The 25204-nt window shown below is 47.5% G+C and overlaps 1 protein-coding gene and 1 long non-coding RNA gene across 3 annotated transcripts; both read left to right on the forward strand.

Moving 5' to 3' along the window:
* Nucleotides 1-1083: 1083 nt before the first annotated feature.
* On the forward strand, nt 1084-25169 carry OTULINL (OTU deubiquitinase with linear linkage specificity like). Of its 2 annotated transcripts, none has more exons than XM_082380362.1 (8): nt 1084-1313; nt 16765-16924; nt 17011-17042; nt 17149-17240; nt 18016-18165; nt 20392-20520; nt 21431-21700; nt 22300-22642. In XM_082380362.1, the coding sequence occupies exons 1-8, from the start codon at nt 1250-1252 to the stop codon at nt 22543-22545; spliced, it is 1143 nt and encodes a 380-aa protein (XP_082236488.1). In that variant the 5' UTR covers nt 1084-1249; the 3' UTR covers nt 22546-22642. The 2 variants fall into 2 exon arrangements, with proteins under 2 accessions (XP_082236488.1, XP_082236489.1); XM_082380363.1 differs by having other exon boundaries at nt 1086-1313; nt 22541-25169.
* Nucleotides 3174-5059, forward strand: LOC309623435. The gene is made up of 3 exons (XR_014241383.1): nt 3174-3190; nt 3816-3861; nt 4932-5059. It is a non-coding gene; the product is annotated as an uncharacterized lncRNA (long non-coding RNA).
* Nucleotides 25170-25204: the final 35 nt, after the last annotated feature.

Genomic DNA, 25204 nt, shown 5'->3' on the forward strand with positions numbered 1-25204 from the left:
CAATAGTACCTACCTCCTGGGCCAGCGTGAGGATTAGGTGAAATAATACGTAAAATAATACATAAAAGGATTACCGAAGTGCCTGGCCTGATGTCAGCTCTCAGTAAATGTCCAGCATTATATTAATTGCTGTTGCTCTGCTTCAGAATTTTCCTGAAGTTGCCAAAGACCTGTGGGATCCTCTAACCATTTGCTCTGAGACTCAGAGGGGGGAAGTGGTTACTTGCAGACATTGCCCTAAGTATAATGGAGCCACCTAAAATTCCAGGGTGTTTCCCACATCTTTTAGTTATGGAATTTTTCAAAAGGTACCAAACCATGTCACATGCAAGTCTGTTTGTCTCTGGAATTGTGTATATTGGAGAAGGAGGAAGTGTTCACCAAGATTTTAAGTTTCTTCCTTTTTCTCGTGAAAAAAAAAGGTCATCTGACAAGAAAATCAGGGGTGAAAGGACCTTGTTGTGCCTTTTTATTGTTGGACTGTTTATTTTTACTATTCGCTACTGCCTTGTTTTTTCCTTTTGATAAACCACTTTAACAGATGATCAGCTTTGTCAATAACCGCTCCTAATGTAAACTGAGTTCTAAGTAAGCACAACCCCGTTCTGCTGAGCCGGAGGGAAATCAAGATCAGGAAATCTGCCCAGTCTAGTGGAACAGGCCCTGGGTCAACAGCTGGATTCCAGTCTCGCCCACCCATAACCTTGACCGACCAGCGGTTTAACGTATGGGCCAGGGAAGGGAATGCTGTAACCTTGCCATGAGAGGAAAATGGGACCAGTCCCTCTCCCACACCATCCCACCCCCCAGTCTTCCTTCCTTCCCACTCAATGGGCCTTCGATATAAAGTGCCAGGGAGGTCGTAGGACCCGTCCAGGTGGAATCCCCAGGATGTTTCCCGAGAAGCGGCGTTTGCATCCCTGCAGTAGCTTTCCCACCCCCGCCCCGCGGAGCACCAGCGGCTCTGCGCAGCCCGGGCAGGCGACCCAGAAGGCGCGGAGACCCCGCCCACCCCGCAAGGCCCCGCCCTCTTGTCCCCGCCCCTGCCCCCGCCGCGGCCTCCCATTGGTGGCCCGGTGTGTCAGTCAACCAGCGGGCTCCCGGGGCGGGAGCGCAGGCTGCGGTCCCCTCTTGGCGCCTCTATCGCACGCCAGCCGCCGGGAAGCGAGAGCGGGCGCCGGTCGGCGGCCGCTGCCTCTGACAGACCCACCGGTCGAGGCTCCGCGCCCATCAGCAGCACGCGGCCGCCATGGCGGCGCGGAGGAGCCCCCCGCGGGAGCGGGAGCGGCAACGACCTCGCGACCCCGCCGCAGGTGGGCCCGGGGCCCGGTGGGGTGGGGCGGGGCGGGGGCCGCGGGCGCCCGGGACGCGCTCGCCCCCGCCGGCCGTCGGCGCAGCCCTGGGTTGGAAGGTTCGGGGCCCGCCATCCCAGGGGTGGGAGGTCCGGGGCGCCCCTGCCCGGGGCGGGGAGGGGGACGGGCTGCAGGGTTTCGGGGGGGGCCGTCGGGGGCGGGGGTCGCCCCTAAGTGAGGAACTGCGCCCTCGGGCCGAGGCAGCGAGCGACCCTCCGAGGCAGAGCAGGCGGGTTCCTGGAAAGAGAAAGCGGGTCCTGCGGGCTGGGATGCGTTGCGGCGGGGTGGGGTGCCCCGGCAGCGGCTGGGGTCGGGCCCTGGCGCCCACGAGCACCGGTGTCCCCTTCTCGGTGTCCCCTCCGAGCCCTTGATTGTTGTCGGAGGGAAGTTGACGGCTTTCGCGCTTTGCTGGCAGAGGATGTGGCCCACACCTTCGCAGCAGTCGAGACTCGATGAGCAACAGAGAAAACTCTGGGTTTTGAAACAAAAATGTCACCAGGGACAGGAGCGGCAACCCAGTATGGCACAGGTGGCCGAGGTCGCCGCGCGCCACCTGTGTCGCGGCGTCTCTGCGCTCTGCGTGCGTAGCTGGGCCCTCAGCGGACGGGAGAAGGGCGCTTTCCCTGCCGGGCTTCCAGCCCCAGGTCTGAGGAAGATGATCTGCTTCTCAGCTTGGAGCACATTCCCGATTGTGTATTTCCCTGGAGGCCACCCCGGGGGTGAGAGCCCACGGGTGAATTTGGGGAGCACGCCTGTTCCAGGTGCCGCAGCGTCAATGGGAAGTTACTGGGACTGCTTCTTAGTCCGGATTCTTGGTCCCAGCAGGAGCTTTTGATTCACACAGCAAAGTGTCGGGTGTGGTGAAAACAGCCCGGTTCTGGGAGACAAGACATGAGTTCTAGACATCCTTTTGCCCAGGACTGCGGGCCTCAAAGCTTCTGGGTCCTGGTCCATAAAACGAGGGCACTAGGCTAGCTGATCCATAAAGCCCCTCCCAGTCTAGAATTCTGTGATTGACGTATCTCCCACTCTCAAAAGTTTGGAGAATGAACTAATTTTCAACCTTTCTGCACCTTGGATTCTTATAGAATTAGCCAAATATTTCCTGGGGGTGTATCCATCTGAACTTTTTCATATGTGATTTTCTTCCCTTCTCCCTGTGTTGTTTCGGCAGAGCAAAGCTGGAAGCGGAGGTGGGGCACAGCTGGGAAAAGCTGGCTGGGGGGCGCCGAAGGGTATCTACTCTGGGCTTAATGTAATTGTCAGGAATTTTCCCTTCCAGTGCACCAAGTTCAAGGTGTGCCAGCACTGTGAGAGCAGAGAGAATTCTTTCCTCAGCTCCAGCCTAAAGGGAAACATTTTCCCTCCTTAAAAAATAGTTTGAGGGCTTAGGAAAAGGAAAACCAACACTGCAATGGAAAACACATGCCCGCAACAGAGCCTACAAGAGAATGCTTACAACCAAGTTGGTCCACAGTTGCTATTTTTTGCCAGCCGGTTTTGTCACTTTTATACTTCTACTCTTACGTTTCTGTGAGATGGATTAAATAGCAAATAAAGTGTAAATTTTGGCACCATGTGTTTTAGCTAAGTAGAAATTCTTGATTGGCACAATGACTGAATTTGAAAGTGACCTTTCACCTGGCTTCCCGGAGTGGGGGGTGCTGTCCTATGTGTCTGCAGCCCCCAGCGTTGTCCCTGCCACAGTGACAGTGGGTACTGGAGCTCTCTTCACGGTGCTGGACACGGAGACACTGCCCACAGTCTTATGTAATCTCTACAACCACCGTCCTGTGATGCTCGGAATGGTCACGGAATTTCCTCAGAGTTTCCAGCTAGTAAGTGGTGCCGGGATTCAAGCCCTGGCAGCCTGTCTCCTCCCGCAGCGTGTTCTTAACCATCGCCCGCTTCTGTCTCCTAAAACGGTCAGGCTTATACCTGGGAGCACTCCAGGTTCCAAAGGTACCTCATCACAGTTAAGCTGTTCTAAAGCAAAGTTGGCTTATCAACTTAATACCATCGTTGTTGCTCAAGGGAACTCACAGGTCTGTGTGCGGGAGAAAAAGTCATCATTATCGAGTTAAAACTTCCTACACGTGTGTTTCTTTATACGTGGCTCTGAAGTCTCTATGTACCATTTAAAGGAGTTAATGGACTATTGTATCTGACCTTTCTCTCCTGCCCACTTGAATCCTCTGGTTCAGTTACTTAGGACAATCTGTTCTTAAGACGGAGGTTATATACACATTTATTGATTTGTAATTAATTGAATGGAAGAACACTTAAATGTCACGTTACAGTAAGTCAACAGGGAAAAGTTTTGGTTTATACACTCATTTTTCCAGTGATCTTTTGTTCTAGTCATACTCTATTTTTCTACTTTTTCATTTAATTGAGCTGGAATAGACAGGGGCCATCATGTTTAAAATCAGAGGATAATAAAATGTTTATGTTCATTTCTAGGAGACTAAGGACCCTTGTCTGTTAGTACTGTTGCTGGGATTCCCAGGTAATAAACAACAATCCCAGAAACTGTAGCACGTAAGATGCTATGCTCAATAAACCTCTGAATTAAGAATTTAATAGTAAGTCTTTCATTGTTGATTTAACCAGGTGACTCTGACTTTGAGTTTATGTGGAACTGTTGGATGTTAGATACATAGTAATTTAAAACACCTTATTAGCTCTTTCTCTGCTTGCCAGTGTTATTGACTTTTATTGAATATTAGTTAGGGTTAGTCTTCTGGCAGAGGGAGTAATAATGTATCGATAATTGGAAGTTAGCTTCTCAAGAGTCCTCTCCCAACTTAGAAGCAGAATCCCAGCCCGCTTCCCTGGGCACCAGCAGCTGCCCAGATACCTGGGTTTGGCCTCTTGGGTGGGGCCTGAGTGCCTGCGGCCCCCAGAGCCACAAGATGCCTTCCCGGCCTGGCCTGGCCTGTGGGGCACCCGCACTCCGGGTGGGCTCCATGCCGTGGGCCCACCTCAGAGGTCAAGCTGGACGTCAGACGCTGAGGCCCAGGCGGCCAGAAGGGACCCAGAAGACCTGGGGGTCCCAGTCTCGGCCTGTCAGACAGGCTGTCCTGGAGGCACTGCCCAGATCTGGGGGGGCCAGGAGCCCAGGACCACCCCTACCCCTTTTTGTAAATCTTGTTAAATGTAAATCAAATACAGCTGTCTTTTTCACTGAAAGAAAAAAAAGTATCCTGCCTTCTCGTGTGCCCATTACAGTGGACCTGAGCTCCTGCTGCCCCCAGGCGTGGAGGACCTCGTGGGTACAGGCCAGTTCCCAAGTGGCTCAGGAGCGGAGGTGGGCAGGGGCGCGGGCTTTGAACCTTGTGTGTCTCTCCCCTCAGCCGGGGCAGAGAGGGTTCCCCGGAGCGTTGTGTCTCCCAAGCTGAAGTGGACTGAACTTCTTCCCTGTAAAGAGAGAACCTTTCCCTGGGTCTTAGAGTGAGTGACAGCAGGCACATCGTGGTTATATTTGTTGATCTGTGGCAAGAAGACCTCAACTTTGCTGTGAGATCGCTAAAGTGACAGGAAAACTGAGTGCTCTGTGTCTTCCAAATCGCCTGCCAGGATAGGCTGAAATGCTGTGGAAGCAGCAGAATGGCTGAGAGGACAGGGGAAGTGGAAGAGATGGCCAGCCAGGCCGGCGTGGGCGAGGACAGTCAGTCACCATCCAGATGTGAAGGGCTGAGTGGCACTGAAGTCAGCGGACCCGATCAGCTCTGTGTCATTTTACTTGGTATTTAACAAATGAACTGGGAGTTCAGTTTGTAGCTAAGGCTGGCCTCGAACCGTGAAATGCAAACGTAGCCAATCGAATTATTAATATAAATGTTGGGTCCCTCAGTTTTGCACCTGAAGCAGTGCAAGACTCGGGTGCATCGATTCCTTCCTCTGAAATCTGAAATAAAGAGAAAAATCACTCAAACTGAGAGTTTATTAGATCAGTTTTATCCACGGTGTATCCCTCTCTTTTGTTTCTTAAACATTTGTTAAACTCAGTTTGGGGTACTCAGCTGATTGTCATGACAGAGGACTGGTACGGCCACTGCTTATAGACCTACCTTGTACTGCACTGTTCCTCATGCTTGGATATTCCAGCTTCTTCTCCCACATATACCTCACTGATTCATTCAAAGTTTGGAGCCTGTAACATGTGATGGTACAATTCTCCTTTCCCCTCCCGCTCCCCCAGGCTCCTCAACCTTCCTCTTTTATTTCTTGCTGTCATTTAGAAACTGGGGTCCCAGACAAGCCCTTGCGGAAAAGGCTCTTTATCAGAATTCTGCTTTCAGGTCAGCTGGTGTAATAGACCTGCAGATCTAAGCACGCATGTCTTAGGGGTGGAGTATTTGCTGGCATTTGTCAAGGTCTCATGTATCTTCTGTACACGCTCAGGCATCTTTCCTGTAGGGCAAGTTTTGAGTAATGTTTTGAGCTTAGTTGAACCTCAGTTGTTTCACAACTACTTAAAATCCTGTGCCTGTACCACAGCGTGACTATTCCACTAACATAACTCTGAAACATGTTAACATAAAGAGGCATTTGGAGGAGAACGGTGGTGAGTGGCCTGGCCTCCTTGTGTTTGTTTATAGGGGAGGAAGCTGAGGTCCAAGTTGCTCGACTGTCTAGGACCAGACCTGGAGCTGAGTTCCTGACTCCCTGGGGCCTGCTCTTTCCACTACCCTGAAGCCATCCCACTAGGTGACCGCTTCACAGCCTCACTTCCTGCTTTATATTTACATGAGTGTATTTAAGGGAAGGGAAAACAGAGTGGTGGCTCACCATTTCTTTTTTTTCTTTTTTCTTTTCTTTTTTGTTTTTTTGCCACACTGCATGGCTTGTGGGATCTTAGTTCCCTGACCAGGGATTGAACCCGTGCCCCCCGCAGTGGGAGTGCAGAGTTCTAACCACTGGACCACCAGGGAATTCCCAAACCATTTCTGACATGCATGTTAGAAGTCAGAAGGGACCAGCAAGAGAGAGGCTGTTAGGCAGGATTAGGTATGGTGGAATAACAGAACAACCCCAAATAAGTGAATTAAGTTTATTTCTTTTATGGCAAAGCTCAGACATGGCTCCCCAGGGCTGGAATGGGCTCCAGAGTGTCAGAGGCCCAGGCTCCTTCCACTTTGTTTCCACCCTGCAGGGGTTTCACGCCCACAGCTACTTCCTGATCCAAGATGGCTGCTGAATGTCGGTTATCACACCTACATTCCAGCTAGGAGGGAGGAGGGAGGGCAAGGAGTACACACCCCTCTCAACAGAACCTTTTGAAAACTGCACATAGCACTTCTTGGCCAGAATTCACTTACATGGCTATACCCAGCACGTAGGGAAGGTGGAATGTCAGCCAAAGTCAGGATTCTATTCCTGTGGAAGAAGAGAGAACAGATACTGGGGTTGGCTGGCAGTCTCTCTCGTGGAGACATGTGGACTGGATTCTGACTACATCAATTCATCTTCTTTATTCAACAAATATTTATTAACTGTCTACCATGTTTCTAGGGACCAAGAAAGCAGAGAGAAAACAGACACAATCCCAGTCCTTAAGACATTTACCTACACAGGGAGACAGACACTAATCAAACACAAACACAGTTATATAAACTGTGATGAGTGCTGTGAAGGAAAAGGACACCGTGTGCTGTGAGAGAGTGTAGCAGGGATATGACCAAGCCTGGGGGTTGGGATCGGGTCAGAGAAGCTTGGCCTCAGGAAGTGACATTTGAACTGAGAGCTGGAGAGTGAGTAAGGTGAAGAGTATTCCAGATGAGGGAAGAGCACGGGCAAAGGCAGGCCGGGAGGCAGGAGTGAGCCCTGTTGGAGGAACTGAGGGCCGCCATTCATCTTGGAGCAAGAGGAAGAGGTGGGAGAGTAGGGAAGAGTCAGGGTCAGACCAAGGGGGACCCTGGAGGCAGGGTGAGCACCTGTCCTGGTTTGCCTGAGACCAAGGATGTCCTCGGACGAGGAGCTTTTCAGCACTAAAACTGGGGGGCCCCCAGGCAAGCCAGGAGGAGTTGGTCAGCCTCCCCGGAGGTCACATTAGTAGTTGGGTTCCTTTATTATTATTACTATTTTTTTTTTAAATACCACAAACAGTGGTTTTTAAATTAATTTATTTATTTTATTATTTATTTTTGGCTGTGTTGGGTCTTCGTTTCTGTGCGAGGGCTTTCTCCAGTTGTGGCAAGCGGGGACCACTCTTCATCGTGGTGCGCGGGCCTCTCACTATCGCGGCCTCTCTTGTTGCGGAGCACAGGCTCCAGACGCGCAGGCTCAGTAGTTGTGGCTCACGGGCCCAGTCGCTCCGCGGCATGTGGGATCTTCGCAGACTGGGGCTCGCACCCGTGTCCCCTGCATTGGCAGGCAGATTCTCAACCACTGCGCCACCAGGGAAGCCCTGGGTTCCTTTATTATTAATTTCAGCAAAGTTCTTTTTTAGGTAGGCATAGATCCCAGCCTTGGAAAAATAGCAACTGACTAGTAAAAGTAGCCCCTCACCTTGGCCAAAGGGAAAGAGGCACAGAACACAGGCAGCGCTTACTGGTAGTTGGATTACACGACCAGTGAGACTTTTCTTTATCTGTCACGATTTCCCCGAAGGGTAGTTTTGGAAATCAATAGGCGTGTGATAGTATATTTGAGCTAACAGAAGCAGCCAAGGACGGAGGAAGCCCTGACTCCAGAGTAGTGCGTCTCATCGCCGGTGATACATTGGAATCACCTGGGAACTAAAGAAAGGACCGGCGCCCAGCCAATAAATAGATTCTCCACAGGTGGAGCCAGGGCAAGCATGGTTCCCTCTCGGTGGCAGCGCCTCCCAGGCCTTGGTTGCACTTGAATCGCTGGGGATCCTGTAGAACACAGATTCTGCTTCCATGGGGCCCGAGGGTCGTCCTTCTACGAGCCCCGCTGGTCAGGATGTGGCGCATCTGTAGACTTCGAGTACGATGCTCTGTAATGTTTGGCCAGTTTGTTTTGAAGCCTCTGGTTTCTTTTCAGGAGAGCAGATCTGAAGGACCACGTAAAGGTAGACGGGGCCGCGAGGGGTAGAGACTAGGGGGGGCGGACAGGGAGACCTCCGCCCTGGGCTTCCATCAGTGGTGGGCCCAGCCCGACCTCTCAGTTGGTTCCACCAGTGGCTGGGGTTACGTGGTGAGGCCGGTTCCTGGTTACGGGAAGACCAGCTCTCCGAGGCCTCTGGCTGGGATGGTGCAATAGGCGATGCCCCATCACTCTCTCACTTGTTTAGAGGCCTTTCCAGATGACTCCACTGGCTGCCAGGAGTGGGTCTTTCCTATAAGTAAGAAAAGCCAGAAAGATTTTTGAATAGGAGATGACACATCCATTGAATGTAAAAAAAGATACAAAAAACAAACCAACAGAACACACACACCATTGGCTTCAGAGTGGAAAATGGCGTTGGAGAAGGGAAGCCAATTAGAAGGATGAGTAACCAGTAGCGACAGAGGCCAAATGATTCTGGTTAACGGAAAAATCCCTGTGTGGCGAAAGTGGCTTGTCTCAGGGTGTACCTTATTTCTCTCTTGGTCACGTGTTCATAAATGATCTATTTTGGGATGTGGAAGACAAGCTTAGTTTTTAAAGGTCTAAGAGTTGAGAGAGGGACAGAGCACCACGGAAGCCATGAGAGGTCAGAGCAGTGAGCCAAGTCCAGTAACGTGAAATTTAGCAGGGATGTGTGTCAGCTCCTGGATCTAAAATGCACAGAGCTTGCACACGCGATCTGGATAATCCCTTGCTTCCCTTCCCAGGTTCTGAACTAACTAAAAGGTAGACACGGAAGTCAGGGATTTTTTAAATATCGGCTCGGTGATAAAATCCCTATGTCTTAGTCATATGGCCAGATGGGCTTGCAGGCAGTGCCTGAGCTGTACTCTCCCCTCAGAGGTCAGGCCTCTCCCCCAGAGAGACAGCAGCCCCAAGGGCACCTCTCGGCAGGCAGGCAGATCCTAGTGGAGAGGAGGGGGCTGAGCTGAGCAGAGGGTCTTACACCTGCCATCAGGTAAGTCTCCCTCCCTCAAGAAAGAGGAAGGGGAGAGGGTAGAGGGGTGGAGGCCAGTATCAGATCTCCAGGACAGTTCTTCCCCCTGGAGGTTTGAGGACAGTGGGATGAAAGCACCTTTTCCCTCTCCCCCTTCGGCAGATGGGGAGATGTGCTCCAGCAACAGGTCTAAACGGCTTTAGGTTGATGGCAGGCTGAATACTAATACAATCGCAGGCTGCATTAGTGTGAATGTATCATCTAGGCAGAGTCTGGCCAACCACGGCCCACGGGCCAGATCTGTCCCACCCAGTTTTTATATGGCCTGTGACCTATGAATGGTTTTTGCATTTTTTAATGGTTGGAAAAAAGATCAAAAGAAGAATACCATTTCCTGACATGTGAAACTTATATGAAATTCAAATTTCAGCGTCTTGTAAAAAAGTTTTCTTGGAACACCACCCCGCTGTGTACTGTCTGATGGCTGCTTCCCCTCTGTCGGGGACGATCTGAGTGGATGGGACAGAGACCAGATGGCTGGCAGTGCCTAAAATACTCTCTGACCCTGCACAGAAAACTTGCTGACTCCCGATGGAGCGTGAAGAAGTGGTCACGTGGTTGAATATTCTCCTGCTTGGGTCACACTCAGGGCAGTGTGTTCTGACCTGCGGTCTCACTCTGAGTGTGGGGTGGGTCCCGAGAAGGGTGACCGGGATGATGAAGAGACTACCCCCCTGCCCCTCGCCACCAAGTCATGTCGAGTGAGGCCTGGTGGAGAGAAGGGGGCGTGTCTGATCTAGAAGAGAAAAAGGCACAGTGGGAATGACAGCTGCCTTCTGAGTTCATGCTTGTTAATTGTTTTGCATTCTTGGAAGAGAATTACTCAGGAAGGGCAGTTGGGTAGTTAATTCAAAGGGCACTGACCTTGGGTCAGAACACGTGGGTTCAAGTTCAGGCTTCTGCTTGCTTTCTCTGGGCTTCAAAGATGAAGTGTGCGTGTGACATCTCATTAGGTGGCCAGGTCCACAGTGAATGAAGCTTCAGCTTTCACCTCAGAAATGCTTTCCAGCCAGTGGGGGACGCAGTCATGAATCCACTGAACCAGAACCCACCCGCAGTGTGGATGGCGTGTGTGTGTGTGTGTGTGTGCGCGCGCGCAGGGGGGAACCGCGGGAGAGATTCATTCTGCTTGAGGGGCTGGTGTGACTCAGGCCTTGGAGAACCAGTGGGATTCCAGCCCCTTCGGCCCAAGCATCCCGTGTTTCTGTCAAAGATCTAAAAGGCTGTCGTGTGGAGGAAGAATCAGACACGTTCCTCGTGACCCCAAGCAGTAACGATTCAAGTGGTGGTGACAGCTCTGGTCACACCAACCTCTTGCCTCTTTGTTGAGACAAAGTGATTCATCTGAGGTTCTGCAGCTGGAAAATGGCAGAATAAAGACTGGGTCCCAGGCTTGTTCCGCCAGCCCGCCGTCTCCACCAGACCAGGGACAGGGCGTCTGCCTGGCTGGGTACAGTGACCTGGAGTTCTGGGGTCCCCGGAGCCTATCCCACCTACTGCTTTTGTGCTTCTGTAGTTGGGTGGGTTTTAAACCTCTGCCACATGGTTAGAAAATTAAAGTGATGGGCGGAATTTTACACACCTAACGCTGTGCCCAGTACCTGAAAATACCCTGAGCTATGATGTTATTAAAAACATGCACCCAGTCCCCTCAGTGTTTGGCAAGGAGCATTTCCTGCTGTGTTTGCTGACTCTTGGTTGGCAGGAGCCTTGGGTGAAGCATGCCCAGTCCTATGGGATGTGGGATTGCGCGCGTAGCCTTGATAAGTTGGTTGCATGACAGGGCTACCCTTGTGTGTCTCGCTGGTCATGACTTTCGAGATAAAAACTTTCGCGTTGGTGGTTCTCTTCCTCAGTGATACTGATCTCGTAGCTGTTGGTTATAGAACTCTACTAAGTGGGAGACCATTGTTTCTTAACTGAGCAGGATTAATACCTGAAATTCAAAAGTGTAGAAAGTCTTTTGACCTCACCATTTCAAAGATTTATTAAGAGGATATTTGTCCTCTTTCCCACATAGCTGATACAAAAAAAACCCCAACTAACCTATGGTTTTGCATGAGCCAAGACCATTTAAACGCAGCCTTTCACTCCACTGTGCTGACTTTTCTCTAGGAGTCTCCCATTTGCTCTAAATTATTCAGAAGCCTTGATGACCTAACAGGATTTGTTCTGTATGTTTATCGTTCTGTTTGCTTATTGCTTAGTTTATACGTTTGGACGAATGTACCGTATTTTGCTTTATTCTCGAGCCTCTGAGGTTCTCAGAACTCCCCTCTGAGAGAGATGACCCACCTGGGCATCCAGCATGAGGGCCTCGTGTTATTCTGTGTCCCGGCCGGACCCCGACACCAGGACGTGCTAACCTGTGGGCCTGGGCAAGCTGACCAGTAGCCTTTCCTGACAGCAGGGCATCGCCCACCAGACCAAGAGCTCCCTGGGGCCAGAGCATGTGTCTTTTCAGTTCACTGCCTGCCAGCCTGGTGCCCAGCCCAGGGTAGGAAGAAGTAGCATAACCGAAGGACGAGGGGCAGGAGGGAGGGGGGCTTCCCGGGCCCCTCCCAGTCCACTGTGCCACGTGGCCTGTGTGTACTCCTCTCTGGGGCACCCCCCTCCCTTCACCACTCCTGCCACAGAGAAGGGGCACGGCCGTCCCGGGCCCTATTTGCTTCCTAACCCATCCATCTCTCTTGGCCACTCTTCCTACCATCTCCTGCTAATCAACCAGAATATGGCATTGAAGCTGATAGAAATATCTGTTGTATTTATTATATTAAATTTAGTATTTTTCACCTTAAAGTTTTTAACACGGTGATTTTCCCATGTGATATGTCTCGCTGCCCCTGCTGTCTCCAATGTGGAAATTAGATCGCCTTTGCCGCCTGTGTAGCTCAGGCCTAGGCTCCGCCCCGCGAAGCCCGCTCGTAGCCCTTGATCCGCCTCCTCTGCTTCAGGAGAACGTCAGTGGGCCGGACCCGGGGGCAGAGGAGCCGAGCGTGGAGCGAGCTCCCTGTGCCGCTGCAGCCCCAGGGGCGGCCTGCGGGGAGGCGGACGCGGCAGGGGCCGGGCTGCAGCCCGGGGCACCACTGCAGGTGTCGCGGCGAGCCAGACCCCGGGGCTCTCCCTGCGAGCCAGCCTGAGGCTGGGGCAAAGTGCTGTCAGGGTGATCACTCGGTTTCCGGCTCCTCTGGGTCTTTTAAGTTTTGTTTTCAGGTTTGTTTTTTTCTTTTTGGTTTCCTGTTTGAGTGTTTGAATTATTTCAGTTTTGGTACAGTTTAGAGAACGGAAAGAAAAAGGCTAAGTAGAGTTTTACCACAAAAAAACAGTGGCTTTTAATTTTTTCAGTTCCAGTCAGTGGTCTCATCTGCCACATGTAGTCTGAGTGATCACAGATAGGAGTTTAGTGTCAGATGGCCACACTGCTGGCTTCAGGAGGTTCTGGTGTCATTACCCAAAGGACATCGCAACTACCTAAGTGTTACCTCGGATTGTGTGGGTTGAGGTCTCAGCAGGTGGTAATGGTGATGACTGGGGGGGTGTGTAAGACCTAGTTCATCCACTTTCCGCTGTCATAGGAATGCCTGGTGCCTCACGTATCACCTCATTTCAGCCACCACCCAAGCGGTCCAGCCCAAAAGGGTTAAAAAGAAATTTCATTTTTATCTCTTGATGAGCATTAAAAAGGATCAAATCCATAATTCCTGGCAACGCTTGTTTTCCGCCTCTTCGTCGCCAAAGCCACCCCTCGTCCCCACTCCCCTTGTTTCTTGCCCTTGTTCTCGCTCCTCTGTTTATTATGTTGAAAGACTGACTCCATGGTGGTGGGACTTCTCTCTTTTCCTGTTAGTCCAGGGGGCGCCCCCCAAGGCCAGCTCTCCGTTAGGCAGGGCACCGGGCGGGGGAGGGGAAGTTGGGCGGGCGGGTGCTGACTTCTCCCTGGCCGGTTGGCCGAGGGGGACCCCGGGAAGATTCTGACATGGAAGATCTTATCCCGTCTCGGCTGCTTTGGGGGAAATGAGATTTGACTCAGGAGATCATCAAAGCTGTGATCATGATAGTATTTTGCTGGGTGCCTCATTTATGGCGTTCTCCTCCGTGTCTCTTGTTTTGAGTTGTAATCCAGTTATTGATACATGCAGGAGAGATTTTTTAAACTCTCTTTTTAAAGAGTCTGGATTCCACTTGCTGTAGCAGAGCTGGTTTGGGATTCACTCAGCTCCATCATTCAGAGGCAGGGTAGGCAAGTGGGAGAGCGTCCAGCTTCCGCATCGCATTGCCCCGTGTGTTTGAATTCCAGCTCTGCGGCTTATTTCATCGTTCTCTCCCTCGCAGTGTCCTCAGGTGATAAAATAATAATGAACATGTTTTGGGTACTTGCCGTGTGCCCGGCCACGAGCTCGGCACTTTTCCCAACATTTCCTTAAACCATCCCGCAGCTCCAAGGGGGCCTCCGTGTTACCAGCGAGAGGAGCCCCTGAGCCGCCCTGCGACCCCGGCGCTGGGCTGTCCTGCTGCCCTCCCTCCCGGGGTTAAGGGACAGGCACGTGGGGGCATGGAGTCACCCACCCCGTGTACTGCAGGACCAGGGCCTCCTTACGCCACTGCGTTTCTAGGAGCAAATGAGACAATTTCTGTAAAACGCTTGCCACAGGGTATGGCACATAGCAAAAGCTCAAACTGTAGCTCTTTTGAACTGTCAAAGCCCCACTCCTGATAATATTTTCATACGAAGTTATGTGAACACCTCGGGGTTGTCTCTGAGCCGCAGCCCACTCCCCTGTGACCTCCTGAGTCCCGCCTCCAGGCCGCTCCCTGGTACCCACACCAGCCCCCATGATACGCTCCCTGGCCCTTCTTGGCTTGAGTCACTTGACCAGTACCTGTGGGTGCACTGGGTAGAGTGGATACAAGGAGTTTAGGCTCGTATTCTTGGTTTGCATGGGAAGGGGGTGTTGAGCCCTCACATGTTTTTTTCTGAGAAGTTGATCATATCGCCCTTTCTTGGGTTGGAGGTGGGTTTAATTTCAAGGATTAGGGCAGTAGGCTAGGGAAGTGCGTGTGTGTGTGTGTGTGTGTGTGTGTGTGTGTGTGCGCACGCACGTGTGTGTAGGTGTGAGGAGACCATAACCCGCGGTGGGCCCCCATGGAGGCCCTGGCAGCTGTCGAGAGGCCTCACGCTCAGGAGAAGCCCCCATTTCAGGGGTCTCAGATCAAGTGCCCCGAGGGGCCGGGCAGTATCTTTTAAGAATGCAGCCCGCCGATTGGAGTCTGTGTGCGGCGGGTGAGAGCAGTGCCCCGTGGAGGGGGCAGCAGCCGGCCCCCAGCCCCCCAAGTGCACGCAAAAACCAGGACGAGCCGGTGGGAAGCAGGCAGATGCTCTAAGAGGCTCTTCACAGAGGAAGAACTGTGAACGTGTTACTGCAGTGAGAAATCATAGCTGGTCCTGGGGTTTAGGGAAATGGAGGCTCGTACATGTGGCGGGAGTGTCAACTGTTTGAGGGGGCACTTTGGCAACGTCTGTAACATCTGGAAATGTGGACACCCTTTGACCCAGAGTTTCCTCTTCTAGAAATTATCCTAAAAGATACCGTGAGTCCACGAGGACTGTTGGAGGAAAATGTTTGTAAAAGTGAAAAACTGGGAAACAATCCAAATGCTCGTCAACAAGGCAGTGATTATGTACACAAATGATGCTCTCCCTTTATACTAAAATATTATACATTCTTTAAGAAGAATAATGTAGACGTTTTAATAAAAGTCTGAATTATAGATACAAAGGCATTATAGCTTACGTTTTTAAGCAATTCATTAAAAACTTTGTACTAAATATCTAGTAGAAGTAAATACATAATTAACAGCTAATCAATTGTTTTAAACAGGTAAGTACCTGCTTTTGAAAATGTACTTTTCCAGTAAAGGGTACATGATGTCTCTCTGCCTCTTACAAGCTTATTTCTCAGAGCTGCATATGAATGTACAACGATCTAAAAGTAAATAGTTTAATTGAATAATAAAAAAATGTACTTTTAAATAATTATAAACATGCATATTTTTATTTGTTGGTAACTTTATTTCTTTATTTGCTGGTAAATTCTTTCTTTATTGAGAGTATATATATTTCTTTATTGAGAATGTATAGCAACTTTACTGAGATACACATATCAAATATCCATACGATCAAAAATGCTAAAATTGTAGATTCCGAATACAGGAGGCTTTTACTACAGTTAATCATTGGAATTTTACTAAACCAATGTGCCAGGGAGGGAACTGTTGCATAATGAACCCCAGGAGGTTTGGCCACCATTCAAAAGTTCTCTTCCTCATTTGTACTTCAGCATTTTACGTGTTCAAACATAATATAATTAGGAATCTGCTGCACATAGTAAAATATTGAAAGTACGTAGTTTGGGCTCTCCTGGCCTGTGAATTTTCTCTCCTGTCACATCAGGAATCGTAGTGTACCCTGTAAGCTGCACACCTAGCTCCATCCACGACTATTCTAAGTGGCCCACTTTCTGGAAACGATGTCTCTGTGCCTGCTGTCTGAGTCTCGTTCTGTGCGTTCAGATGATGGCATGTGTTACGGCCCGTAATGAGCTAAGAGTATCGCCGTGGGCAAAAGTGGGTGGTGGCCACACGGCAGGAGACGCCCCTGGTGTGACTGACTCCTGTGGGCTCGGTGCTGAGCAGACTCTCTTGGTCATTCTTGGATTTAACAGATATTCTACACGGTGCAAGGCGCACTGTGCTGGTTCTTAAATGATTTCATTCCATCTTTCTCCAGCGAGGTCGGTATTTTTACTCCCATTTTACAGTCAAGAAAATTCAGGGTAAGAGAAATGAGGTGTCCCACAGTCAGACAGCTGAATAAGTAGGAGAAACGGGTTTTAAATTCAGGTCTGAGGGATTCCGAAACCCACGCTCTTTATGTGCCCTATTCCTCTTGAATTCCGTAGAACAAAGATATCCTCATATGTGACACTGATTATAGGAGAACTAGGTGTTTCTTTAATTTTTAGATTGAATTTTCAAATGCTTTAAAAAATGTTTATATAAATCAATGATAGACTCTTTACAGGTAAAATTATCCAGTGTATCTTTTTTTCCCCCTTAAACAAAGCAGGCTTGTGTAATTGTGATGTATATTTATTTTATTTTTTATTGAAGTATAGTTGATTTACAATGTTAATTTCTGCCGTACAGCAAAGTGACTCAGTTAGACACATATATACATTCCTTTTTATATTCTTTTCCATTATGGTTTATCGAGTATATTAAATATAGTTCCCCATGCTATACAGTATTATTATCATTATTATTAAATTTTTGTAGGAAATGACCAAGTTCACTCCTGGACGCTCGTCACCAGCCAAGCCTTAGATGCCGCGTGGAGAGTAGCAAAGGGGTCAGTGACGTTGGCAGTTTCATTTCTGGTGGGCACCCTCTGCTACTTCAGAAGGCTACATTTATATTTAGGGCACTGGCTGAAAAGGTATGTGGCTATGTCATCTTTAATTTTCAAAAATGCCCTTGCTGTTTAAAATAGAATTTTGATATTATCGTTCCCTTATCTTTTAGGTGGATTGGATATCTGCAGAGGAGATTCAAAAGTAAATATTTTCATGCATATGTTTCCTTATTTTTAAAGTGCAGAGAGGGTTCAAGAAGGGAAAGGAAAGGGAAAATTCACCACCTTGTATATTTGATTTGGTTCAGGGAACCTCAGCGTGGAGGCAGAAGTTGATATACTCAGTTATTGTGCAAGAGAATGGAAAGGAGAGACACCCCATGCCAAGCTGATGAGGAAGGTGTGTCTGTTTATACAGCTCATGGTGGGTGGAGAATTTGTGTGTAAAAATCGGGAAACACGCATTCCATTCTGCTTTACCAAATGTGGCACCAGGAACAACCGTGGCTCTAATTAAAAGCCAAACAGCTGTTAGACATTGCGTTCAGGCCTTTCACCTAGAGCTAGTGCCTTCGAGGACTTGGGTAAATTAGGCCCGTAATTTCAGGACACTTGAGCGTTATACCCTTTTCAGCTCCCTCCTGGCCAGGCCTATGAACACATCTGCACATGCAGTGGAGACTTCTGTCCTTGAAGGGATTCAGGCACCTTGACATACAACATTTTGAGGATTTTTAGAACTTTCCATCAGACCAATCTTGGTAAATATTCCCAGCAGTGCTGTCCAACCTTGTCACTAGCTAAAGCCAAAAAAAAAAAAAGAGAGCGAGAGAGAGAAGGAAAAAGAAAAGTACATTTAAATGACACTTTAGCATGGGCTTAAAAGTATATATAGTATTTTTCACTGTGTTCAGGTTGTAGACATCATCTCCCCAGAATGACGTTTCCCGGCTCTGGGCTTCCAGGAAGTTACCAGCTAAAATAGCACGACATGGACTCCATACACACAAAAGTCACTTGAAAATTACACGTGTTCGCATTCATAATTTATAATTGTTTTGTTTCTGTTGTCCACTTTATTGGGGAGTAACACCTTGCTGAAGATGCAGTGGATTTGCTTTCTTTACTCTCTCGTCCAGTGGAATTAACGACAGCCTCTCCTCTCGTGCTCATAGGCTTACAAGGAGCTGTTTTGGCAGCGGCACATTAAATGTGTTCGACAAGTAAGGAGAGACAACTACGACGCACTAAGGTCGGTGCTCTTCCAAGTCTTCAGCCAGGGCCTCTCTTTCCCATCCTGGATGAAAGAGAAAGATATTGCGAAGGTACGTTCTCACACCGGAAGTTCGGGAAAGGCCGCACTGACGGGGACTGCAACACAGGTGCTCAGGGTCTTCTGTGGGTGGCTTTGTGCACAGGGCATCAGGAGACTGAAGGTCCTTTAGCCCAGTCCTCTGTCTCTCATGTCAGTTTGCAAACAAATCATCTCAGAAGGATAGTTGCACTCAACTGTGTTTGTTTTTAATGCCGGCATCTTTTCTTGAGAAGGGCATCTGTCCTTTATAAGTTAGGTGGTCTGCTAAAATTCACTTTTCTACTCTATGGTTATTTGAGTGTTGACAAGCACAGTGTGTAACCTCAACCCCAGAGAATCCCTCGTATCCCTTTTTGTCAGTCCTTCTCTCACCCCCAACCCCAGGCAACCACTGATATGTCTTCCGTCCCTTTAGTTTTGCCTTTTCCAGAATGTCACATAAATGGAATTATTCGGTGTGTAGCCTTTTGAATCTGCCTCTTTCACTTAGCATAATGCATTTGTAGTTCATCCATGTTGTTCCATGGATTTGGAGTTCACTCCTTTTATTGTTGAATGGTGTTCCTTGATATGAATATAACATATTTTGTTTATGCATTCATGAGCTGAAGGACATCTGGATTGCTTCCAGTTTCTTTATTTATTTGGTTGCCCTGGGTCTTACTTGCGGCAGGCGGGCTCCTTAGTTGCAGCTCGCAGGCTTCTTAGTTGTAGCATGTGAACTCTTAGTTGTGGCACGCATGTGGAATCTAGTTCCCTGACCAGGGATCGAACCCGGGCCCCCTGCACTGGGAGCGTGGAGTCTTAACCACTGCGCCACCAGGGAGGTCCCCAGATTGCTTCCAGTTGTTGACAATTATGAATAAGGCTGTTATAAATATTCCCATACAGGATTCTGTATGAACGTAAGTTTTCATTCCTTTTGGGTAAATACCTAGGAGTGAGATAGCTGGGCCACATGATAGGTTTATGTTTAACTTTATAAGAACCTGGCAACTCTTTTCCAAACTGGCTCTGCCATTTTGCCACCAATAACGTATGAGTTCCAGTTGCTCCACATTCTCAGGTTTATTGTTTTGTTTTTTAGCCATTCTAATAGGGGTGCATTTGTGTCATTGTTTTTTGTTTGCATTCCCCTAATGGGTAATGATATTGAGCATCTTTGCACGTGCTTATTTGCCATCAACATTACCTCCTTGGAGAAGTCTCCGTTCAGATCTTTTGCCCATTCTTTATTAGGTTGTTTGGGTTTTTTTAATATTGAGTTTTGAGAATTCTTTATATATTCTGAATACGAGTGCTTCATCAGCTATGTCATTTGCAAATATTTTCTCCCAGTCAGTACCTTGTTTTTTTCATTTTCTTAACAGTGTAAAGCAGCACAGTCTTATGAATAACCTTAATTTTTATTTGAAAGTAGTATGCCTAACCACAGATGTACATTTAAGGATGGAGGAGCAAAGAAATATAAAGTATTTGCATATATATAACTACACACGGTCTATTTCCTTAACATCTTTTGTTTGGAGCTGTTTTTATTGGTAGTTTAATTGCATCTAGCAGTTAAGTGTATGCTGTGTGCCAGCCCTGCGGCTAGTTGCTGAGGACAGAGAACTTAGCTGAGGCCCTGGGCTCCACAAGCTCGGCTGGGTGGGAAAATGTATCAGACACCCACAATGGATCAGGTTCCTACGTATTCTATAATCTTATTTAGTCCCAACAAGAGTCCTGCAAAATGGCTAGTACTTTCATTGATTTCTGACAAGCGTCATTGTCTCCATTACAGTGGAGATGAGGCTGAGAGGTTACATAACCAGTGCTGGTTGAGCAGTCTCTCAGCAGGCGAGTGACAGAGCCAGGTTTGAACCCCAAAGTGCATCCTTCTACAATCCACATTTCCCTGATGTACTATGTCACTCTAACAGTGCTTGGTTAAAAATAATTTCTAAAGGGATATACCTAGGAAGTTCGGGAAATGTTTTATCCAAAAAGATTGTTTCTGTAGACGTAATCTTCATCTAGGTTTTCATCAGTTGTGAAACTGTGAATTAAGATGATCCAAATCACTTAATCCACAAATCTAAAACAAGACTATACGTTTTTACTTAACTGATGTTACAGTCTTTTCAAATGAAGATTTCTGAATGAGATAAGATTATCTCCTGTGACATATTCCAAATTGTGTGTCAGACATGTTGAGATACTGATCACTGTTGGCATCTACTTCCTTTTCAAGCTTCCTGAAAAACTGCTCTTTTCACAAGGTTGTAATTGGATCCAGCAATACAGTTTTGGTCCTGAGAAGTATACAGGTTCGAATGTGTTTGGAAAATTACGTAAATGTGTGGAATTATTGAAAACACAGGTGAGTCTTTAGGGGGGAAAACTAGGAATGAAAGCATGCATCCCACACGCAGCCCCTTTTCTGCATGTCAGGCATGCCCCTTTGTGTCCCGCAAGTAGGAAGTGCAGGCAGAAATAGTCTTCTAGTAACTGACCATTTCCTTTCCTGCTCTTCTTTCTCCTTCCAAGTGATGAACGAGAGCAGTGTTGTTCTACGTGATGATTAGACCTATTATGGGCTAAGAGGGCTTTTGTGGACTGGCCAGAAACCTTAACAATCACGTACCTTTGTTGTTTCCCCAGAAAAATGCGGTGCAAGGTCCAGACAAGGCACTGGGAAATGCCCTTCTGAAATGTGCCTATTAGTAACTTGGGGACTAATTTGACTAAGATTTTTTTCCCTGCTCTTAATAAACACAGATTTTAGATCACTGAAATGAATCCTCCTTGGGAAATACCATTTTTGTGCCATGGTTTTCTGATCTGTAAAACTAAAATATGAATAGTCTCAACCCTGTACAGTTATTGTAAGGATTTAATGAGAGAATGCACGTAGATTGCTTTATACCCCACCCTGGCACACAGTGAGTGGTAAAGAAAGAATACTAATTAGTACTGTTCTTCACTGGAATGTCCTTTGTGTAACCCAACACCCTTAGAGGCAGCTTTAGGAAACTGACTTGTTTAGTATTTTACCTAGTAGGTGGTGCTTTTTTGAAAAACTAGTTTAAATGAAATATTTTGTTATTGTAAAAGTAATAAGTACTTAGGGTTAAAAAAATCAGTGTCAAATGATATAAAATGAAAAGTTAAAGTTCGACTCCCCTCTATTAATCTCTGGTTTGTTTTATAAGTACTTTAAAAATTATGCAACGGCGTATGTATTCACCTTTGCCGTTTAAGTTTCACTTTACATCTGTGTTTGCTTTTAGTGGACTGAATTTAGTGGAATTAAAGATTATCACAAGCGAGGAAGCATGTGCAACGCCCTTTTTTCTGATGCTATCCTGGAGTGTAAACTTTACGAAGCTCTGAAGTTCATCATGCTCTATCAAGTCACTGAGGCTTATGAACAAATGAAGACCACAAACGTCATTCCCAGTCTTTTTCGACTCCTGTTTACCCGGGAAACCTCTTCCGACCCTTTGAGCTTCATGATGAATCACCTGAACTCTGTAGGTGACACGTGTGGACTAGAGCAGGTAAATGGGGCAGAAGAATCGTGTGTGTTTGATGAAGGACGGTGCTGGCAACACCTGAGCACATAGGTGTTTGTTTGTTTGTAGTTTGCTTTCAGCCATGATAAATCCAGCTGCAAAGAGGTGGCGGGTGGGTATGAGTGCCCTCAAATGAGGAAACGAAGAGTGATAAACCTTCCTGCCCGGTGCTGGCTGCTGCGTCTTTGCAGCCCTGTGGCTGGCGGGCGGCAGTGCTGGGAGCGTTCCTGACCTTCCCGCTGCCTCTCGGGCGGTAACAGGCTTTCCCACAACAGAGGTTACCCAGGAGCAAGTCCAGCTGCAAACTGAGGCAACATCTGGGAGAGCATTTGGCTACTTAGTGCAGACAAATAGAAGTTATTGAAATTTTAAAAGAAGTCCAGACAATGCTTTTATTTCCCCATAGAAAAGGGCTTTCGTTTTGCTTTGCTTTGCTTTCCTTTCCTTTCCTTTCCTAGGAGGTGCTCAAAATCATCTGACATTTTAATAAAAATTGATTTAAAACGATAAAAAAAAAAAACCGTTCGAAAAACAAACAGTGTAACTTTTACTGTAAGCATTCCTTTATTAGTTTTTTTTTCCAGGCAGCTTTCCCTGTGATTTCTTCACGCTACTCCCCAGAGAGAGACGTTTCTCCGCTTGTCCCCTGCCCTCCGCACCGCGGACGTTCGTCCCCAGCCCCGTGCCCACTCCCTGGTCCATGTGTGGGTCTGTCAGCAAGTACATCGTCTTGTCATGAGCTGCAGAAGAATACTCGCCCTCCGCTGGTGAGAGGTGGGAATTTGGAAATGTGTATCTGTGACCTCTCTTTCATCTCTTCCCCAGATTGATATGTTTGTACTTGGATACTCCCTGGAAGTAAAGATAAAAGTGTTCAGACTGTTCAGGTTTAACTCCAGAGACTTTGAAGTCTGCTACCCAGAGGAGTCGCTCAGGGAGTGGCCGGAGGTCTCCCTGCTGACTGAGAATGACCGCCACTATCACATTCCTGTCTTTTAAGTCTGCCTGGACCGGGCACCAGCTCTCGCCAGTGACAGTGGTCACACTTGCAAGTAATGTTTCTAGAAAAGCAAAGCTAGTATTGCTGCCATTGGAGGAATCGGGACCTCCCTTTCCAGGATTACAGGTACACTGGACGGAGACCCACGTGCCTTCCCTTTGTTTCCAGTGATTTCCTCCAGAGCCCCTGCACTAATGTATTTGTGGGTTGGTGGTTTGACCTTGTTTGTAAAGGCTCTGGTCATTTCACCCACAACAGAGCACAAGGACATTTAGTTTGGGAAGAACAACAACAGGAAGAAAGCGAGAAGAAAACAAGTAGGGCAAAAGGACTAAAGGGAAAGAATTTCTTTGTCTATAATCTTTATGTTCTTTGTTAAGAATCTTATCTTTGACTGATTTTGGATCTTCATAAACATGGCCTTATTTTATAAGCATTACCTTCCCAGGAATATCTATGGTATATTAATTTTCCAGAACCATTCGATTAACTTTAAAATTGTGTGTGTGTGTGTGTGTGTGTGTGTATTTACACTCACACACACATAAACATGTATAATTTTATATATATATATATCTAAACACATACGTACACATAGCCACTACTTTGTAAAGTTGTACAATTTGTTTTACATCATCTCTTTTTTTTTTTTTTTTTACTATCGCATCTGGCTAGTTTAATATGTTTTATATAGATCAGAGATAAGTTCTGTAGATTAAGGCAACTGAATGACAATTATTATACTGTCACAAAAATATTAAACGGTGTATTTAATGTGTATTTACATGTGTATTTAATGTGTGTAGGGAGAATCCTGCATCCTAATCCCCAGAACCTGTAAATATGTTGGGTTAAATGGCAAAGGAGAATAAGGTTGCAGGTGGAATTAAGGGACTAATCCACTGACCTTGAAATAGGGAGAGTAGTCTGGGTTCTGCAGGTGGGCCCAACATAATCACAAGGGTCCTTAAAGTGGAAGAGGGACTTGGGAGAGTGTCAGTCAGAGGGAAATGTGAGGTCTTCAGTCAGAGACAGATGCAACACTGCTGGCGTTGGTTACTTACAGCAGATACAGGAAGGAAGTTACTGCAGTTTCAGGAAGGAGCCACAAGCCAAAGAATGTGGGTGGCCTCTGGAAGCTGGAAAAGGCGAGGGAACAGATTCTCCCCTAGAGCCTCCAGAGGGGAACGTGGCCCTGCCAACACTTTGATTGTAGCCCAGTGGAGCCCGTGTCAGGCCTCTAGCCTACAGCCCTGTAAGACAATAGATGATATGCTGTTTAAGTCGCTAAGGTTCTGGTAATGTGTTACAGCAGCAGTAGACAACTAATATACTCAGGCTAACTAGCTTTTGGTCATCTTTATTTTGGAAATACTTTTTCAGTTTATTTTGGTAATCTTTATTTTGGAGGTACTTCGCTCGTCTGTTTTGAGTTTCAACAAATATTGAATACAAAATAACCTTTAAAATCTTGGCTAATGATCCACTACTTCAAAGTTACACATCCCTTCTAAGAACGTCTTAACATGTTTGACGCTAACGTTTTCTCACATTTCCATATTTTACTGTAAATAAAAAAGAGGTATGTTAAATGCTGTGGTGTATGAAAATAACAATCAGATTCTTCTGTAATGGGGACGATCACCTGTATAAGCTGTACTGCATAAGCCAGTGCTGTGCCTGCCGTCGTTTTGTTCTCCGGGTGAAGAGCTGCAGAGTAGCGAGCTCAGCTCCAGGGGCCGTGCGTTACCTTGACAGGCGCGCGAAGCAGGAGTTCTCACGTGAGCTCTACAGCCCTTTCCTGCTTGGAGGCATCTATGGCTTTGCATCACCCCAGTCATTTAATTGGCACTGTTGCAAGTTATCCCCTTGATGTGTTACTGTGACCAAGAAAAAATGAACTCTCCCCTCTGTGTTCACAAGCAGATATGATGACAGCCTGCAGCAGTTCTCCTGAGACTGATACACGTAGAATTGCTGCTCTGGACTCCTGGCTCCACCTGAGCCTGTCCAGGTATGTACCTGGCACGTGTGTGTTCCCACTGGCCTTGCATCTCCTTATCCAGTGCAATGATTTCCACATCAATCCAGGACTGAAAGGAAGAACTTTTTCACAGGGATGGGCAGCCTATAACTCTGTGACATATCAACCCATGATGTTTATCCTTAACTGTGTTGGGGGGATGGGGCAGGGTGGGAAAAGAATTCTTTAAAAAGAGGGGCAAGACCAGATTGTGAAGAACATTTTGATACAATGAAAGTAAAAAATAAAGATGACTTCTCAGTAATTCCTGTGTTTTGGGAAAGCATCAGAACAGAAGATTTTAAGGGAAGAGGTACTGGGTATTTTTATGTTTTTAATTCAGTTGTATAATTGAATGTAACAAACTAATTAAAAGGAACTGCGTATAAATTAGCACCACTTTTAAATGCCAACAATAAATTGGAAGTGAATTTCCTGTGTGATGCCAACATTTAATGTCTCTCTA

The sequence above is a fragment of the Balaenoptera borealis genome (assembly GCF_965194805.1).
Source record: "Balaenoptera borealis genome assembly, chromosome: 2".
Classification (NCBI taxonomy): Eukaryota; Metazoa; Chordata; class Mammalia; order Artiodactyla; family Balaenopteridae; genus Balaenoptera; species Balaenoptera borealis.